General features: G+C 62.4%; 1 protein-coding gene across 1 annotated transcript in view; it reads left to right on the top strand.

Annotated features, from left to right (window-relative positions):
• LOC103604256 (mucin-5B-like) overlaps nucleotides 1-10,277 on the top strand; it is a 40,938-nt gene extending 30,661 nt beyond the window's left edge. The window contains exons 37-55 of the mRNA XM_008588817.1: nucleotides 302-1,450; nucleotides 1,686-1,867; nucleotides 2,072-2,243; nucleotides 3,148-3,401; nucleotides 3,788-3,974; nucleotides 4,198-4,423; nucleotides 4,508-4,686; nucleotides 4,760-4,829; nucleotides 5,319-5,419; nucleotides 5,982-6,013; nucleotides 6,302-6,482; nucleotides 6,878-6,982; nucleotides 7,087-7,124; nucleotides 7,493-7,609; nucleotides 7,956-8,042; nucleotides 8,162-8,284; nucleotides 8,426-8,471; nucleotides 8,694-8,796; nucleotides 9,445-10,277. Of these exons, the coding sequence (XP_008587039.1) occupies nucleotides 302-1,450; nucleotides 1,686-1,867; nucleotides 2,072-2,243; nucleotides 3,148-3,401; nucleotides 3,788-3,974; nucleotides 4,198-4,423; nucleotides 4,508-4,686; nucleotides 4,760-4,829; nucleotides 5,319-5,419; nucleotides 5,982-6,013; nucleotides 6,302-6,482; nucleotides 6,878-6,982; nucleotides 7,087-7,124; nucleotides 7,493-7,609; nucleotides 7,956-8,042; nucleotides 8,162-8,284; nucleotides 8,426-8,471; nucleotides 8,694-8,796; nucleotides 9,445-9,646 (3,554 nt within the window). The 3' untranslated portion in view covers nucleotides 9,647-10,277. The remainder of the gene's footprint in view (nucleotides 1-301; nucleotides 1,451-1,685; nucleotides 1,868-2,071; nucleotides 2,244-3,147; nucleotides 3,402-3,787; nucleotides 3,975-4,197; nucleotides 4,424-4,507; nucleotides 4,687-4,759; nucleotides 4,830-5,318; nucleotides 5,420-5,981; nucleotides 6,014-6,301; nucleotides 6,483-6,877; nucleotides 6,983-7,086; nucleotides 7,125-7,492; nucleotides 7,610-7,955; nucleotides 8,043-8,161; nucleotides 8,285-8,425; nucleotides 8,472-8,693; nucleotides 8,797-9,444) is intronic.
• The last annotated feature ends 6,001 nt before the right edge of the window (nucleotides 10,278-16,278 follow it).

Below are 16,278 nucleotides of genomic sequence, written 5' to 3' on the forward strand. Positions count from 1 at the left end.
GGGCTGACCTCCAGGACCACCTCACCCACGACCACCAGCACCACAGCAGCCCCCTCCTCCAATCCAGAGACCACCCAAACCACACCAGGGCTGACATCCAGGACCACCTCACCTGCTACCACCAGCACCACAGAAGCCCCCTCCTCCACGCCAGAGACCACCCAAACCAAACCAGGGCCGGCCTCCAGGACCACCTCACCCACTACCACCAGCACCATGACATTCCCCTCCTCCATGCCAGAGACCACACAAACATCACCAGGGTTGACCTCCAGGACAACCTCACCCACTGCCACCACAGGAGCCCCGACATCCCCCTCGACCACTCAGGAGACCACCCAAACCACACCAGGGCTGACCTCCAGGACCACCTCACCCACTGCCACCAGCACCACAGCAGCCCCCTCCTCCAATCCAGAGACCACCCAAACCACACCACGGCTGACATCCAGGACCACCTCACCTGCTACCACCAGCACCACAGCAGCCCCCTCCTCCACGCCAGAGACCACCCAAACCACACCAGGGCTAACCTCCAGGACCACCTCACCTGCCACCACCAGCACCACAGCAGCCCCCTCCTCCAGTCCAGTCACCACCCAAACCACACCACAGTTGACCTCCAGGTCCACCTCAGCCGCTACCACCAGTACTACAGCAGCCACCTCCTCCAGTCCGGAGACCACCCAAACCACACCAGGGCTGACCTCCAGGACCACCTCACCCACGACCACCAGCACCACAGCAGCCCCCTCCTCCAGTCCGGAGACCACCCAAACCACACCAGGGCTCACCTCCAGGACAACGTCACCCACTGCCACCACAGGAGCCATGACATCCCCCTCGACTACTCAGGGGACCACCCAAACCACACCAGGGCTGACCTCCAGGACCACCTCACCCACGACCACCAGCACCACAGCAGCCCCCTCCTCCACGCCAGAGACCACCCAAACCTCACCACGGCTGACCTCCAGAACAACCTCACCCACTACCACCAGCACCACAGCAGCCCCCTCCTCCACGCCAGAGACCACCCAAACCTCACCACGGCTGACCTCCAGAACAACCTCACCCACTACCACCAGCACCACAGCAGCCCCCTCCTCCACGCCAGAGACCACCCCAACCACCCCAGGGCTGACCTCCAGGACCACCTCACCTGCTACCACCAGCACCACAGGAGCCCCCTCCTCCACGCCAGAGACCACCTCAACCACACCAGGGCTGACCTACAGGGTTACCTCGCCCATGGCCACTCACTTCACCGCAGCCTCCACCCTGGAGATCACGCTCAGCCCTTCGGTTGCCCCCAGCAGGCTGCCGGCCTTCAGCCTGTCCACTGCTGTCACCTCCGGCCTCAGCACCCTCGGGGCCAGCTCCTTGCCCAGCCCACCCTTCTCCCCGACCCCCTGCTTCTGCCAGGCATTTGGGCAGCTTTTCTCACCCGGTGAGTGGATGCCACTGCTGTGCCCTTCCCCAAGTACAATGTCAACCTGGGTCTCTCTTTCTTGGGCACTCACGGGTCTGTCCCCGATGGCCTCGCCCAGTCTACTGCCACCTCTGGGCTCTGCCCTGTGACAGCAGCCCTCCTGCCCCCAGTGCTGCCTGCGCTGTCTCTGGGGCTCAGGCTTTCCAGGCAGCTGGGGTGTGGCCAGGCCCTCCTATGATCTCCTCCTGTGCAGGTGAGGTTGTCTACAACAAGACCGATGGAGCCGGCTGCCACTTCTATGCCATCTGCAACCAGCACTGTGACGTCGACCGCTTTCAGGGCGCCTGCCCCACCTCCTCACCCCCAGTGTCGTCCTCCTCCCCTCCCCCTCCCTCCCCTCCCCCTGGCTGCGATAACGCCATCCCTCCACGCCAGGTGAGCCCCGCTTCTCCCTCCACCTCCCGCTGTGGTGTGCATGGGATCTGAGTCCGGCTCAGCATGGGAGGACACCCCCAACAGCCAGGCTCTTGCAGCTCAGGGCCGTGGGGCCTCAGGGTGCTGGCGGGGCTGGGGAGGGTGGCTAAGGCACGGTACCCTGTGAGCCAGCCCAGGTGAGCACCCAGCACCTTCCCTACCCAGGTTAACGAGTCCTGGGTCCTAGAGAACTGCACAGTGGCCAGGTGCGAGGGTGACAACCATGTTGTCCTGCTGGAGCCGAAGCCTGTGGCCAACGTCACCTGCGTGAACAAGCATCTGCCCGTCAAAGTATGGCACCAGAGCCAGCCCTGTGATGTCCACTACGAATGCATGTGTGAGTGGGCGTGCGTCACCACACTGGCAGGGCGGGGTGTGCGCGGGGTGTCTGGGGGATTAGTCTGTGTCACTTTGGAGAACAGCCCCAGCCATGCAGGACTTGACGGGGCACGTCAGATAGCGCTGAGGGCAGGCACCGAGTCCTGGAACACAGACGCGGTACAGGGCAGCGAGGCAAAGGCCAGTGCTCCAAGCTCATCTGCATGGCAGACTCCGGGGGTTTCTGAGGCCAGGGAAAGTTCCAGATGGAGGTAGGAGCTCAGAGGTGCTCTTTTCCTGGGGATCCGCATGGTCAGCTTCCATCACTGGGCATGCAGGATGCTGTGTGGGAGCCCCGGGGGGTTGGGCTTCCTATCACCCCACCGTCCACGTCTGGTCTGCTGTGACAAACAGCTACACGCTGGCCATTGCCACAACAGATTTCATTCCCTCACGGTCCTGGAGACCAGGGCGGGCAGGGCGCATTCCCCATGGAGGCTCTGGGGAGGACCCTTCCTGCCTCTTCCAGTTTTGGCGGCTCCAGACATCCCTTGGCTTGTGGCTGCATCACTCTGATCTCTGCCACTGTCTTCATGTGGCCGTCTCCTCTGTGTGTCTATGTCTCTCTGCTGTCACTTATAAAGACACTGGTCACTGGATTTAGGGCCCAGGTAAACTGGGATTCTCTCATTTCAGACCTTTCACTTAATTACATCTGCAAAGGCTCTTTTTCCAAATAAGGTCACATTCACAGGTCCATTCAACCCATCACACCCATTTGATAGATGAGATCACTGAGGCCCCAGGGCTTGAGGGGCTCTCCTAAGGAGACCATTACACTGTGCTGGGAGCAGGAGCCGAGGAGGGGCTGGGCCGCAGTCTGTGCCTCCAGCGGTCCCTGCCAGCCTGTCTGTGTCCCCCAGGCTCCTGCAGCGGGTGGGGGGGATCCCACTACTCCACCTTTGACGGCACCTCGTACTCCTTCCTGGACAACTGCACCTACGTGCTGATGAGAGAGATCCACCCTCGCCACGGGAACCTGACCATCCACCTGGACAACTACTACTGTGGTGCCTCCCCCGCCACCACCAGCTGCCCCCGGGCCATCAGCATCGACTACAAGTCCATGGAGATCGTCCTCACCACCACCACCATCGAGGGGAAGGAGGACAGTCTGGTGAGAGCGGGTGGGCCCCGTGTTGGCCCCCAGAAGGCCGATCTGCAAACACAGGTTGGCCCAGGTGTGGCCAGCGACAGCCAGATGCCCCGGGAACATGGGAGGTGCCCAAGGCAGAACACGCCCCATGGACCCAGAGACGAAAGGAGACACCAGGCCCCAAGGGGAAGATCCGAGCTTTGGGGTGGGGCTGTGCAGGAGGATCCCCGCCGCCCCAATGCTGTCCGCCCTGCCCCCTGGTTATGAGTTCCCCTGGACGTCCCCAGATCCTGTTCGACCAAGCGCGGGTGAGCGGGGGCTTCAGCAAGAACGGTGTGAGCGTGTCCGTGACTCCCCAATGCTGTCCGCCCTGCCCCCTGGTTATGAGTTCCCCTGGACGTCCCCAGATCCTGTTTGACCAAGCGCGGGTGAGCGGGGGCTTCAGCAAGAACGGTGTGAGCGTGTCCGTGACCGGGGCCACCACGATGCACGTCAACATCCCCACCCTCGGCGTGAGCATCACCTTCAATGGGCGCAACTTCCAGGTCCAGCTGTCCTACAGCCTCTTCAGCAACAACACGGAGGGCCAGTGCGGTGCGTGCGGCACAGCCCTGGCCCCAGCTCCACCCCCAGCCCCACCCCTGCAGGTTGTCACCTGCCGCGCCTCCTCACACCGCCTCCCTGAAGCTAGAGCTGCCTCTTGGCCTCAATAAATGGGGGCTTAGAACTGAGTGACCACGAAAGAAGTCTGGGCAGGGCAACCAGGAACAGCTCCTTGCATTCAGCCCTGTGGTGACTCCCGCCCCTGACTCCGCAGGCACCTGCACGAATAACCAGCAGGATGACTGTCGCCGGCCAGATGGCACCACGGCCCCGACCTGCAAGGACATGGCTACGTCCTGGCTGGTCCCCGAAAGCAGCAAGGAGGGCTGCGGAGCCCCAACTGGTGCACCCCCAACTGCCAGCCCACAGCCCCCGGTACCCAGGACGCCCACCTCCACCCCATGTCCCCCCACGCCTCTCTGCGAGCTCATGCTCAGCCAGTAAGTCCTGCACTGTAGATGGAGCAGCCCTGGGGTGGCTCTGCTGGGCACCAGCTCCCAGCGTTGACTGCCCTGTGCCCTCAGGGTCTTTGCCGAGTGCCACAGCCTCATCCCGCCAGACCCATACTTTACCACCTGTGTCAGTGACAGCTGCCAGGCCGGCCACCCCAAGGTGCCCTGCCAGAGCCTGGAGGCCTATGCAGCACTCTGTCGTGCCAGGGGCATGTGCCCTGACTGGCGGAATGCCACCGGCGGGCTGTGCGGTGAGTCCAGAGCTGCCTGGGACTCCACGTCCTCAGCCTGACACCTGTCTGACACCTGTCTCTGTGCCCACAGATCTCCCCTGCCCTCCCACCAAGGTGTACAAGCCCTGCGGCCCCATGCAGCCTGCAGCCTGCGACTCCAGGTGAGCGGAGACCACGGCAAGGACAGCAGGGACCACAGGGATGGCAGGGACAGCAGGGTCAGTGGGGACAGGACCTCGGGCCTCCCAGACCTGCCAGAAGGGTCTGGGAGGTACCAGAAAGAGACTTGAGGATGGTCAGGGCTCTTAGCCCCAGGTCTCTGGTTTGCCCTTCCCAACCCCAGGACTCACTGGAAAACACCCATGGTTCCTGTACTCCTCACAAAGCAGAGGCTGGGGGCACCCATCCCCACCCGACCCCAGCCCCAGCATCCCCCTGCCCTCCTCCCTTGACTGCCCATCTCGGGGTCACACGGGGGACAGTGCAAGGAGCTCTCCTGCTGCCTGGGCCCCAGGTCAGCTCGTCCTGCCTTACAGGACCCAGAGCCCACCAGTGGAGGTCCTTGACTGCCCATCTCGGGGTCACACGGGGGACAGTGCAAGGAGCTCTCCTGCTGCCTGGGACCCAGGTCAGCTCGTCCTGCCTTACAGGACCCAGAGCCCACCAGTGGAGGTGCTGGCAGAGGGCTGCTTCTGCCCTGCAGACCAAATCCTCTTCAACGCGCACACGGACGTCTGCGTGCCTGCGTGCCGTAAGCTGTGTCCACCCCACAGCAGGGACATGTCCCCCCGGGTCCCTGAGCCATGCACACGCAGAGTGGGGAGGGGGCGTTGGGTGGAAAGGCCCTGGCCGGCCCACCCTCTCCTGCACGGTCAAGTGCCCATGCCATCTCGGGGCATGCCCCGCAACCCCAGATGATCCCCAGCCTGGTAGAATGGCCTGTGGCACAATATGGTCACGGTGTGGTCCTGAGCCCTGCAGAGCCCTATGGTATCCTGAAGCCACACAGGAGTGGCTCCATCCCTGTGTCCCCACGTGGACCTGGAACATGCCCCTCTCCTGAGCCTCTACTGCTCACTGCTGGGGTGGCCGAGGCCTTGGCACAAGCTGGACCGTGGCACCCTGACCCAAACCCAAGCCACGTGGCTCGAGTTCTTTACAGACTTCCATTCCCAGAGGGGAGAAAGAAGCCTTGTCTGGGGAGGAGCGGGTGGGTGGCCAGCCTGAGAGCACAGTCCGGTGGCCTGAAGCCTCTGCCTACCAGGCCTCAACCCCCAGCATCCTCAGTGACTCTTTTCCCCCTTTTCTTCCAGCCTGTGTGGGACCTGATGGGTTTCCCAAATTCGTGAGTGCTTCTGCCCCCACCTGTCCCCAGCCTTCCCCTTTCTCGAGCTGCATAGGGAGGGACACCCCCATCTCAGGTGGCCAGCACTGTCCGACAGCCCTGTCGTGGGACTGGTGTGGGGCCCCTGGGTCCTTCCTGTCACTGTTGTTCTGGGCTGCTCCAGAGAGGGTGGCCTGGGGATTGGAGGGGCGGACAGATGCTGAGGGCCAGCCACGCCGAGGGCTGATGCAGCCGGGGAGGCGGGACCCGGTCCTGGGTCCTCGGGGACTCCAACTCGGTCTTTTCCAGCCCGGAGAGCAGTGGATCAGCAACTGCCAGGCCTGTGTGTGTGACGAGGGCTCAGTGTCCGTGCAGTGTGCGCCGGTGCCGTGTGAGGACTGGGGCCAGCCCACGCCGTGCAGCCAGGCCGGCTTCATGAACGTGACCAGACCCCGGGCTGACAACCCCTGCTGCCCCGAGACACTGTGCGGTGAGCGCCCGCTGAGCAGAGGTGCCAGGTGGGCAGGGAGTGGGGTGGGGAGGAGCCAGCAACCACCAGGGGCCAAGGAGGAGCTGGTGGGCATGGGAGGGTTGAGGAGGCCGCAGTGTCCCAGCCTGACCTCAGCTGGACCCCTCAGGTAGAGCGGCCTCTAAGTGCCTCATTTTTCCACCTAAAAATGAGACTGGTGACCTCTGACCTGCCCAGGTATAGCCAGGGACTTGGGGAGGTGAGAGTGAGGGGCTTGGAGAGAACCCGGAAGGGCCATGAGAGTGGGCAGCCCCCACCACTTATGCTGGGAACTGGCACCCACAGAGGGGGTGAGGCTGTGAACCACAGTGCCGGGAGGGTGGGGGCTCCCCTGACATTGCCCACCACTCCCACAGTCTGCAACGCGACCACCTGCCCCCAGAGCCTGCCCAAGTGTGGGCCGGGGGAGGAGCTGACCCGTGCCCAGGAGGAGGGCGACTGCTGCCCCACCTTTGGCTGCCGTGAGTGGGGCTGGGGGCTGGCAGGGCCGGCAGGGTGCAGGGTCAGAGCCACCCAAGCATCTGCTCCCTGCTGCCCGTCATGCACTCCGCCCCTTCCCTTTCAGGACCTAAGCTGTGCACATACAACGGCACCGCCTACGGGGTAAGGGCTCAGCACCTGGGCGGGGCGGGCAGCCGTGGGACCCCCATGGCCCTCTGAGCCCCACTCTCAGCCTCGACATTCCTGCTACAAGGGCAGATAAGCGGAAGGGCTCTGGGCCCTTTAGGCTGTGGGGGTTACCTTCTGCCAGGAGCCATGGAAAGCCGCGTGCCCCCTCACCTGCTGCCTGAGCGTTCAGCTGCAGGGTCTGCCAGGGTCCCCCCACTGCTCCAGTCTGTGCTCAGCCTGAAGCACATCCATACCCATTAGAAGAAGAAAGAAACAGCCCCTGTGGGCCCCACCTGGCCACGGGAGGGGTCCTGGCCTTGGCATCCCACCCGGTGCCCTTGGTGTCTCCCCATTCACTGCAGGTTGGTGCGACTTTCCCAGGGGTCATCCCGTGCCACACATGCACCTGCCTGTCCGAGGACACCCAGAACCTAACCGTGTGGTGTGAGAAGGATGCCTGCACCACCACCTGCCCCCAGGTGAGCCCACAGCTGGGCAGCCCCGAGTCACTGCCACCTTGGGCCCCGGGAGGGTTCTCCAGCTAAGCCTTTGCTTGCTTTTTCCCAGATGAGGGGTGTGAAGCAGGAGGATGGCTGGGGGGTGGGGACGGGACCCACAGGCTGCTGAGGACAGAAAGGCAGGAGTAGACAGCCAAGTGCTGAAAGCCCAGGGAGGCTAAGCCGGGACATCGGGCAGGGGCACGGCTTCAGCTGGCACTGCTAAGCAGACCGCCGGGCCGCGGCAGTGTGGACGGGGGCAGGCTGGGCTGGGTGCGGGCTGGAGGAGCAGGGTGGGGACTTGACGGTGCCTCCTGCCCCCCGAAAGGGCTTCGAGTACTCAAGGGTGGCTGGGCAGTGCTGCGGGGAGTGCGTGCAGACCGCCTGCCTCACACCGGACGGCCAGCTTGTCCAGGTAAGAGGAGGGGACACATGGGGGCCGCCTCGGTCCCCTCCCCGGGAGACTCCCAGCCCATGGGAGCTCGGCCCAGCAGATGATACCCACACTGCCTCCATTCTCCGCTTGCATCTCAGCCCAACGAAACCTGGGTCAACAGCCTCATGGACAACTGCACCGAGTACCGCTGCGAGGCTGGAAACGGCCGACCCCTGCTGACCCCTCAGCCCACGTCCTGCCCTGACGTGTCCAGCTGTAGGGTGTGTGTCCGCGAGGCCCCGCCCAGCCCCCGAGGCCCCGCCCCTGCCTAGGAGGCCCTGCCCACAGTCCAGAAGACCCCGCCCCTGCCCCACACTCTGGGAGGCCCCGCCCACAGCCCGCCCCCTTCCTTGGCCCTGCAGGGGATCCTCAGGAAAACCGGCTGCTGCTACTCCTGTGAGGAAGAGGGTAAGTCGAGGCTGCCTTCCTACCCCAGCCCTCTGGCCCGTCCAGTCTCCGCCCATTGGCTTCTCTCTCTGCGCAGCCGTGGAATCCCCACCCCCAGACCCCACCCTTCCTCCCAGGAGGGAGACAGGGAGGGGTGGTTCTGCCCAGGTCCACTGCACCAGGTTCCCAGCCTCAGGGAGTGAGGGGCCAGCAGGGCTCTGCATCCGCCTCTCCTCTGCGCAGACTCCTGTCGAGTCCACATCAATACAACCGTCCTGCGGCACCAGGACTGCGTGACCGAAGTCAACATCACCTCCTGTGAGGGCTCCTGCCCCGGAGCGTCCAAGTGAGTGGGCTCTTCACTTTCCCCGAGTGCGAGGGCAGAGCCAGTGCCCACCCCCAGCCACCCAGTGCCCCACCGCTTGCTGCAGGAAGGAGGGAAGGGGCTCCCCAGCAGGACCCCCTCACTCCAGGTCCGTGTGCAGAAGCCTAAGGCTGCTCTCTCAGCCAGGCCAAGGGCAAGCTGCCCTGAGCCACGCAGGACGGAGCATCTCTGCTGCAGACCCATGTCCAGGGGCCTGAGAGGCAGTGTCCACCTGGGGAGGGCAGGCAGAATCACAGCCTTCCATGGACCGCAGACAGCCTGGGGCTGTGGCCAGCTGTAAGCAGCGGTGGCCAGGAGAGACAGGAGGAAAGGCCAGGGGCTGGTTCAAGGGCCCAGGGGAGGTTCTCCAGGGAAGAGGTCGGCCCAGGGGCAGCCAGATTAGAGGAGCAGATTGGGGGAAGATAGCCACAGAAGGCCACGGAAGACAGGGTTCAAAGGACCCTGAACTCCAGAGAGCTGCCCCAGCACAGGAGGGTCAGACAGCAAGCACCGGGGCCTCTGTGGACAGATGGGGACAGACACCTCAAGACCTCAGGAGTCACCATGGCCGTTGAGAGATGCCATTGGGGCTGACGTGGCCAGTCCTGAGGGCAAGCCCTGTGCCTGCAGGTACTCTATGGAGGCCCAGGCCATGCAGCACCTGTGCACCTGCTGCCAGGAGACGACGGCCCATGAGGAGACAGTGACCCTGCAGTGTCCTGATGGCACCAACATCCTGCACACCTATACTCACGTGGATGCGTGTGGCTGCACCCCATCCTGCTTGCCCTCGTCCACAGCTCCCACGGACACCCCTGTCTCCTCAGTCTAGGGGCCACTGCTGTCCAACAATGTCCTGCCCACCCCCCAAGCCCTCTCCACCTGGAACAGATGCAGCACCCAACCACGCACAACTTAGGTGGGCCTTCTCCACGGAGTCCACACTAACCTGCCATGGCTCCCACTGCCTCTGCACACCTTCCATCTGCCCCTCAGTGAAACCGGCACCCTGGGGGCTGATGGGCTGGTGAGGATTGGCTTAAGGAGGGCGCCTGGCAGGGTCCTGCCCTCGGAGGCACCCTACCCCCGCCACTGGCCTGTCTTGGCCACCTGCTCAGCGTCACCTGCAACACTCCCCACCCTGGCCTCACCCCCTTCCTGGTGTCATTGGGACACCCTGGAGCTCACTGAGCATCTGCCAGTGCACTGCTTCCCACTGAGGGCCATGTGTCCCCCACCATACCACAGAGCCCCCCTAGAGCACGGACTCCCTCTTGGCCACCGCCATCGGCCAAGAGCAGAGAGGCACCTGTCCAGGCAAGGTCAGCTGCCACCACAGAGCTGCATCAGGCAAGATGGCTGCCTGCCCATATCTGGACCCAGTGGCATGTTGCAAGGGGACCTGAGGGCTGAGGTCACGATGGCTGAAGGGTGGGATGGAGAGGGGTCGGCACCCCAAAGCAGCCCCTTTGCTCACCCAGCCCTGATTTTGCAAATAAACCCTGAGCATTGCCTGTTTCCTGTCCTGACGTCTTTTCCTGCCAGCTGTGTCCCCTGGGGCCCCGCAGGCTACACAACAGTCCTGGGGAGTGATGAGCAGGGACTGAGGGGCCAGAGAGCTTCTCGGAGGGACAGGTGGGGGTGGGGAAGGAGCTGCTTGGTCATGAAACAGCCCGTGGGCACTCACGGTGTCAGTTTGGGGATATTGCCCAGGAGCCAGGGGTCAGCCCAGGACTCAGAAATGCCCCCAGCAGATTTCAACATGGGATTGTATGAAGAAAACTGGCTCACGCAGACACAGCGGAGGAGCCAAAGGGCAAAACAGGTAACCCAGACTCAGGTGTGGGAACAGCTGCCCACAGGGGCAGGGTGCACACGGGGGGGGTGCACATGGGAGGGGTGCACACGGGAGGGGGTGCACACGGGAGAAGGGGTGCACGTAGAAATGGGTGAACACGGGAAGAGGAGTACACGCGGCAATGGGAGTGCACACAGCAACGGGTATACTCGTGGGAGGGGGGTGCACCCGGGAAGGGGGGTGTGCACTGGAAGGGGGTGCACACGGGAGAAGGGGTGCACGTAGAAATGGGTGAACACGGGAAGAGGAGTACACGCGGCAATGGGAGTGCACACAGCAACGGGTATACTCGTGGGAGGGGGGTGCACCCGGGAAGGGGGGTGTGCACTGGAAGGGGGTGCACACGGGAGAAGGGGTGCACGTAGAAATGGGTGAACACGGGAAGAGGAGTACACGCGGCAATGGGAGTGCACACAGCAACGGGTATACTCGTGGGAGGGGGGTGCACCCGGGAAGGGGGGTGTGCACTGGAAGGGGGTGCACACGGGAGAAGGGGTGCACGTAGAAATGGGTGAACACGGGAAGAGGAGTACACGCGGCAATGGGAGTGCACACAGCAACGGGTATACTCGTGGGAGGGGGGTGCACCCGGGAAGGGGGGTGTGCACTGGAAGGGGGTGCACACGGGAGAAGGGGTGCACGTAGAAATGGGTGAACACGGGAAGAGGAGTACACGCGGCAATGGGAGTGCACACAGCAACGGGTATACTCGTGGGAGGGGGGTGCACCCGGGAAGGGGGGTGTGCACTGGAAGGGGGTGCACACGGGAGAAGGGGTGCACGTAGAAATGGGTGAACACGGGAAGAGGAGTACACGCGGCAATGGGAGTGCACACAGCAACGGGTATACTCGTGGGAGGGGGGTGCACCCGGGAAGGGGGGTGTGCACTGGAAGGGGGTGCACACGGGAGGGGGTGCACACGGGAGGGGGTGCACACGGGAGAAGGGGTGCACGTAGAAATGGGTGAACACGGGAAGAGGAGTACACGCGGCAATGGGAGTGCACACAGCAACGGGTATACTCGTGGGAGGGGGGTGCACCCGGGAAGGGGGGTGTGCACTGGAAGGGGGTGCACACGGGATGAGGGGTGCACCTGGGTGGGGGCCGCACAAGGCTGCTGGGACCCCTAGGCAGCTTGGGCAGTGCTGGGACCCCTGAGGGCACTTGTCATAAGTCACCTTGCTGATCACGTGGCCTCTTTCCTGACTCCGCCTGGGGAGCACATCCCACACACAGGGCAGGGGTCTAGGCCTGTGGGAGTGGGCTCAGCAGCTGTGGGGTGTGGCAGGCAGTAAAGGGGCCACTGCTCCCACCGGCCAGGGAAGCCTCTGGGGTGAGCTGTGGGTCCTCCTCGGGCCCTGCACACCACACGACCTGTCCTCTGCTCCACAAGGAAGTGGCAGCAGTCACACCTTACAATCCTCCCCGCTGGCCACCAGGGGAGTCCCAGCTCCTGGTCCTGGAGACTCAGCCAGGGGGCTTGGGCTCTGTCTTGTGGCCAGTGCTAGTGCCCTCATGCTGCCCCCATCCCGCAGCACCCACACCACCTCACTGAGCTGCAACTGTGGGCGCACCCGGGCACAGCCCGCTTCCCACTGGCAACACGGGGCTGATGCCGTCCAGTGACCAACGGGGCAAGGGTCTCCATGCACCTCAGGGCCTCATGAGCCCCCCTTGTCTGGCACTTCCGCTGGTGCCAGGAGGGCAGCCCACCAGCCAGGTGCTCCGTTGTGCCAGTGGAGGCCATGGGCCTCACGCCCGCTGCTGCCCTTCACGGGCCCTCGTCTGACTACTATCCTGCCCTTGCTGGGGTGCCAGCTTTGTCCCCTTCTCTCCTGGGACCTCGGCTTGGGATGATTGGCCTCAGTCTCCACCCATGTGGAGACCACGAACTGCATGCACGGGGGAGGACAACGGCCGCTGCCTCCACTCTTGGGTGATGTGACACATGTGGAGAGTCCCGCAGAGCTGACGCAAAAGCCCCTGCAAACAACCGCAGGGTGCAGAAGGGGGCAGACACGGGCCAGCGAGCAGAGGCCGGTAGCCTTGACCTACCCCGACGACAACCACAGAGAAGACAGAGAGGGCTAAAAAGCCCGCGCGAAACAGCGACACGACCAAGCAAAGCCAGGCACAGGAGTGACGGGAACGGACCCACGGCCACGCGAGGACAGACTTCAGGGGAAAGGCGGAACTGCTCTGGGGGGCTCCGTGTCGCACAGATGCTGACCCCCCAGGGTGATTTATAAATTATTTCCAATAAAAATACCGTCGCCTTTTTTTCTAGAGCTGAACAAACACCATCAAAAGTCCCTTTGTAAGTCCCAACAAGAATAGCCAGAAAAACGCCAGAAAGGAAAGCGACCTCCTGGACCAGCCGTGCCAGACACTGAAACACAAAGTGATCAGGGAGTCAGGACAGACTGAGCAACGGACAGAAAGTTCAGTACGCCTGCTGCCGACGGACTTCAGTGTGTGACAGAGGCAGGTTCGGGCATAAGTGGAAATCTGGAAAATGACAAACGTGGACCCATCCTTCATACCATGCCCCAGGATAAGTCTAACTGGATCAATAATTTAAATGCAAAAGAAAAAGAAATTAACATATGTAAGCACTAGGAGAAAACATGGATAAATTCCTTTAGAGCCAGCAAGTGAAAAAAAAACTGTCTACATTATAAATAAAAATCCGGAAACCATAAGGGAAAAGATTAATGAATCTGACAACATGAAAAGACAAAGGACGGACTGGAGAAGGCACGTGCAGCTTGAATAGCAGGCAGAGCCACCATCTCCAGAGCGCAGCCGGAAGCAGACAAGGAAAGGCCACCCCCGCAGGAAGCACAGTGGGGGACCCCAACAGGCTGTCCACAAGGAGCGGGAAGCGAGAGCCCTTCAAACATATGAAACGTGCTCAATCTTGCTCCTAACTGGAGAAATTCAAATTACAGCTATGCCAAGAAGGCCCTCGGATGGAGAGGGCGACTTGGCTGGGAGCAAAGATTCAGGGAGACCTGCAGAATCACAGGTGCATCTGCGGCAGGAGCCCTGCGTCCAGGCTCTGCCCCAGAGATGCACGACAGCCTCAGTCACAGCAACCCTGAGATGACCCAGCGTCTGGGAAGGCACACATGGGGCATGAGGCCACGGTGTCAGGAAGACGTCCCTGGACAGCACAGAGAGGGCTCTGGACCCTCCTTTGAATTAAGTGCGCTGGGTGCTGGGCAGTGCCGTGCACACTGAGTGCCCTCTTTATCCAGGAGGGGAGGACCCAGATGCCTGCTGGGCACTTCGCTACCGCCAGACATCAGCACACCAGGGGGCAAGTCAAGCACAAGTGGAGATGGCCTCCAACAGCGACAGGGGACACGCTGGGAGTCGCGAGAGGTGGGGAGATGTGACCTCTGAAATTCATCTTGTTCTGCGTTGACTTTGAACCACAAAATATTTTACATAATACAAAGCAAAATCAAACATTAAAAATCAGAAAATACTAGAAACTTGAAACCAAAATGAAGCTCATGCACCTGTGTTCCCAAGTGCTCAGCGGAGGCACAGAGAACTGCTGCAGAGGACTCCAGCGCAGAGGCCAGCCAGACGCCACCCCAGGAACCCATGCGTGTGCACGTGGGGACCTGAGGAACTGCCATGCCTTGGCCCCCACACTCCTGCACCATGCACAGCCCGCCTGTGGGCGCTCTTCTGCAGGCTCATACCTGGGACTTTCTCGGAGGGGCTGTACCCCATGTGCAGAGAGCTGGAAGTGCCTGGAATTTCCTCCCAGGGGAGGCCTCAGCAAGGACTCCCTCGCCTGATCTGTGAGCCAGGACAAACCCTTCATGATCTGGCTGGGCAGGCCGTCCCCTGAGTCACACCTCTCCTTGCTTCTCCTGGGAGCACCAGGGCCCTGGCACCAGAGTCTGCTTCTGGGGAGCACGACCCAAGACCCCTGGTACCAGGAACGGTCCCAGAAGGTGGCCACCAGTGACAGATTCTGGGCGAGACCTTCCCCAGCCAGATGGCATCAGGGCCTCCCGGCATGCTCTGTCACTGTGATGAGCTATGGTGAGCGCGGACAAGGGGCGCTGCTGGTGTAGCCTCCCCGGTGGCCCCTGACAGCTCATGGCTGAGCCCCTCTGCCATGTGGGAGAGAGAGAAGATAGGCGCTGAGGTGTCAACTGCACCTGCAGGCCTGGTGAGAAAGTCAGAGGCCTCCTGGCGGTTCAGACCTTGCTGAACATGAGGTCAGCACCTCACCCCGAGAATGCGGGAGGTGAGGAAGGGCGCCACGTGGCCTCAGGGGTCCCTCTGCTAGTGCCAGGCCCTGACACTTGGATGGGACATCTGTAGATAGCCTTGAAAACACAAATTCCCCAAACCCGCGCGGCCCCCGATGTGGCCCCATCCCTTGCTTAAACTAGAGGAAGGAGGCTCCTCAAAGCAGGTGCATGCGGGGGGCTGCGAGCCCCTCCAGTCTGCTTGGATGGGACATCTGTAGATAGCCTTGAAAACACAAATTCCCCAAACCCGCGCGGCCCCCAATGTGGCCCCATCCCTTGCTTAAACTAGAGGAAGGAGGCTCCTCAAAGCAGGTGCATGCGGGGGGCTGCGAGCCCCTCCAGTCTGCCCCACCCACCCCTGCCCGCGGTGCGGTAACAGAGGTCAAAGCCCAGCACAGACCAGCCGAAGGGGGGACACTCACTGAGCGCTCTGGCTGGGCGGGCGGCTGGACAGGGCTTGGTCGGGGCGTTTGCTGATACAGGAGCAAGTGTGCTCAGGGCTGGTGCTGCCGGGCTGGCTCCTGGAAGCTCGGAACGGAGGCCCATGAAGGGGAGACCCTAGAAGCAGCCTGGTAATGGCTGAGGACTGAGTTCCTCAACAGGGCCCAGGGGACACTGCCCACAAAGGCAGTGAGGGGAGGGGTCCTGCATTGCTGGAACCCTGGCAGCAGCTGTCCTCTGTAAGACGGATCGCAGCACTGCCGTGTTGGGTGCCCATGATGAGCAGCAAGGTCAGGACAGCAGCCGGGCCCAGCCAGCAGGTCTTAGACCACGGAGTCCTAGGGACAGCTGGGGACATGCGCTCAGAGCAGAAGGGAAGGGCAAAAGGCTGGTGTCGCCCCTGATGCAAAGCCATGACCTCTTAGCCTGTCCCCAGGCCTGAGAGTTCTGATAGAACCACCTGCTGATGGAGAGGTGGGCTGCCCTGGAGGGGCCTCAACTCCATCACAGGTGTGCAGGGACCCCCAGGCCTCCCCAATGCACCCCAAGGAAGGAGACTACCCAGATCCCAGGGGTGCTGGACACAAAATGAGCCACCACTGTGCTGTGGATTGAATGTCCCCCCAAACTCACTGAAGCTTAATCCCCACTGTCACTGTTGAGCGTGGAAACCCTGTTACGGTGACTGAGAGGTGACTGATTGTGAGGACCGTGCCTTGGTGCATAGATTAATCCACTGATGGTTGAATGGCGGTTGTGGGTGGGTTCTCATGGCTTTAAAAGGAGAGCACACGATAGTCTCTCTCTTGCTTCTGCCTTTCTCAGGATGTGACACCCTGTGACGCTGAAGTCACCACCAAAGAAGGCCCTCACCAGATGTGTTTC

The sequence above is a fragment of the Galeopterus variegatus genome, unplaced genomic scaffold (assembly GCF_000696425.1).
Source record: "Galeopterus variegatus unplaced genomic scaffold, G_variegatus-3.0.2 Scaffold5053, whole genome shotgun sequence".
Classification (NCBI taxonomy): Eukaryota; Metazoa; Chordata; class Mammalia; order Dermoptera; family Cynocephalidae; genus Galeopterus; species Galeopterus variegatus.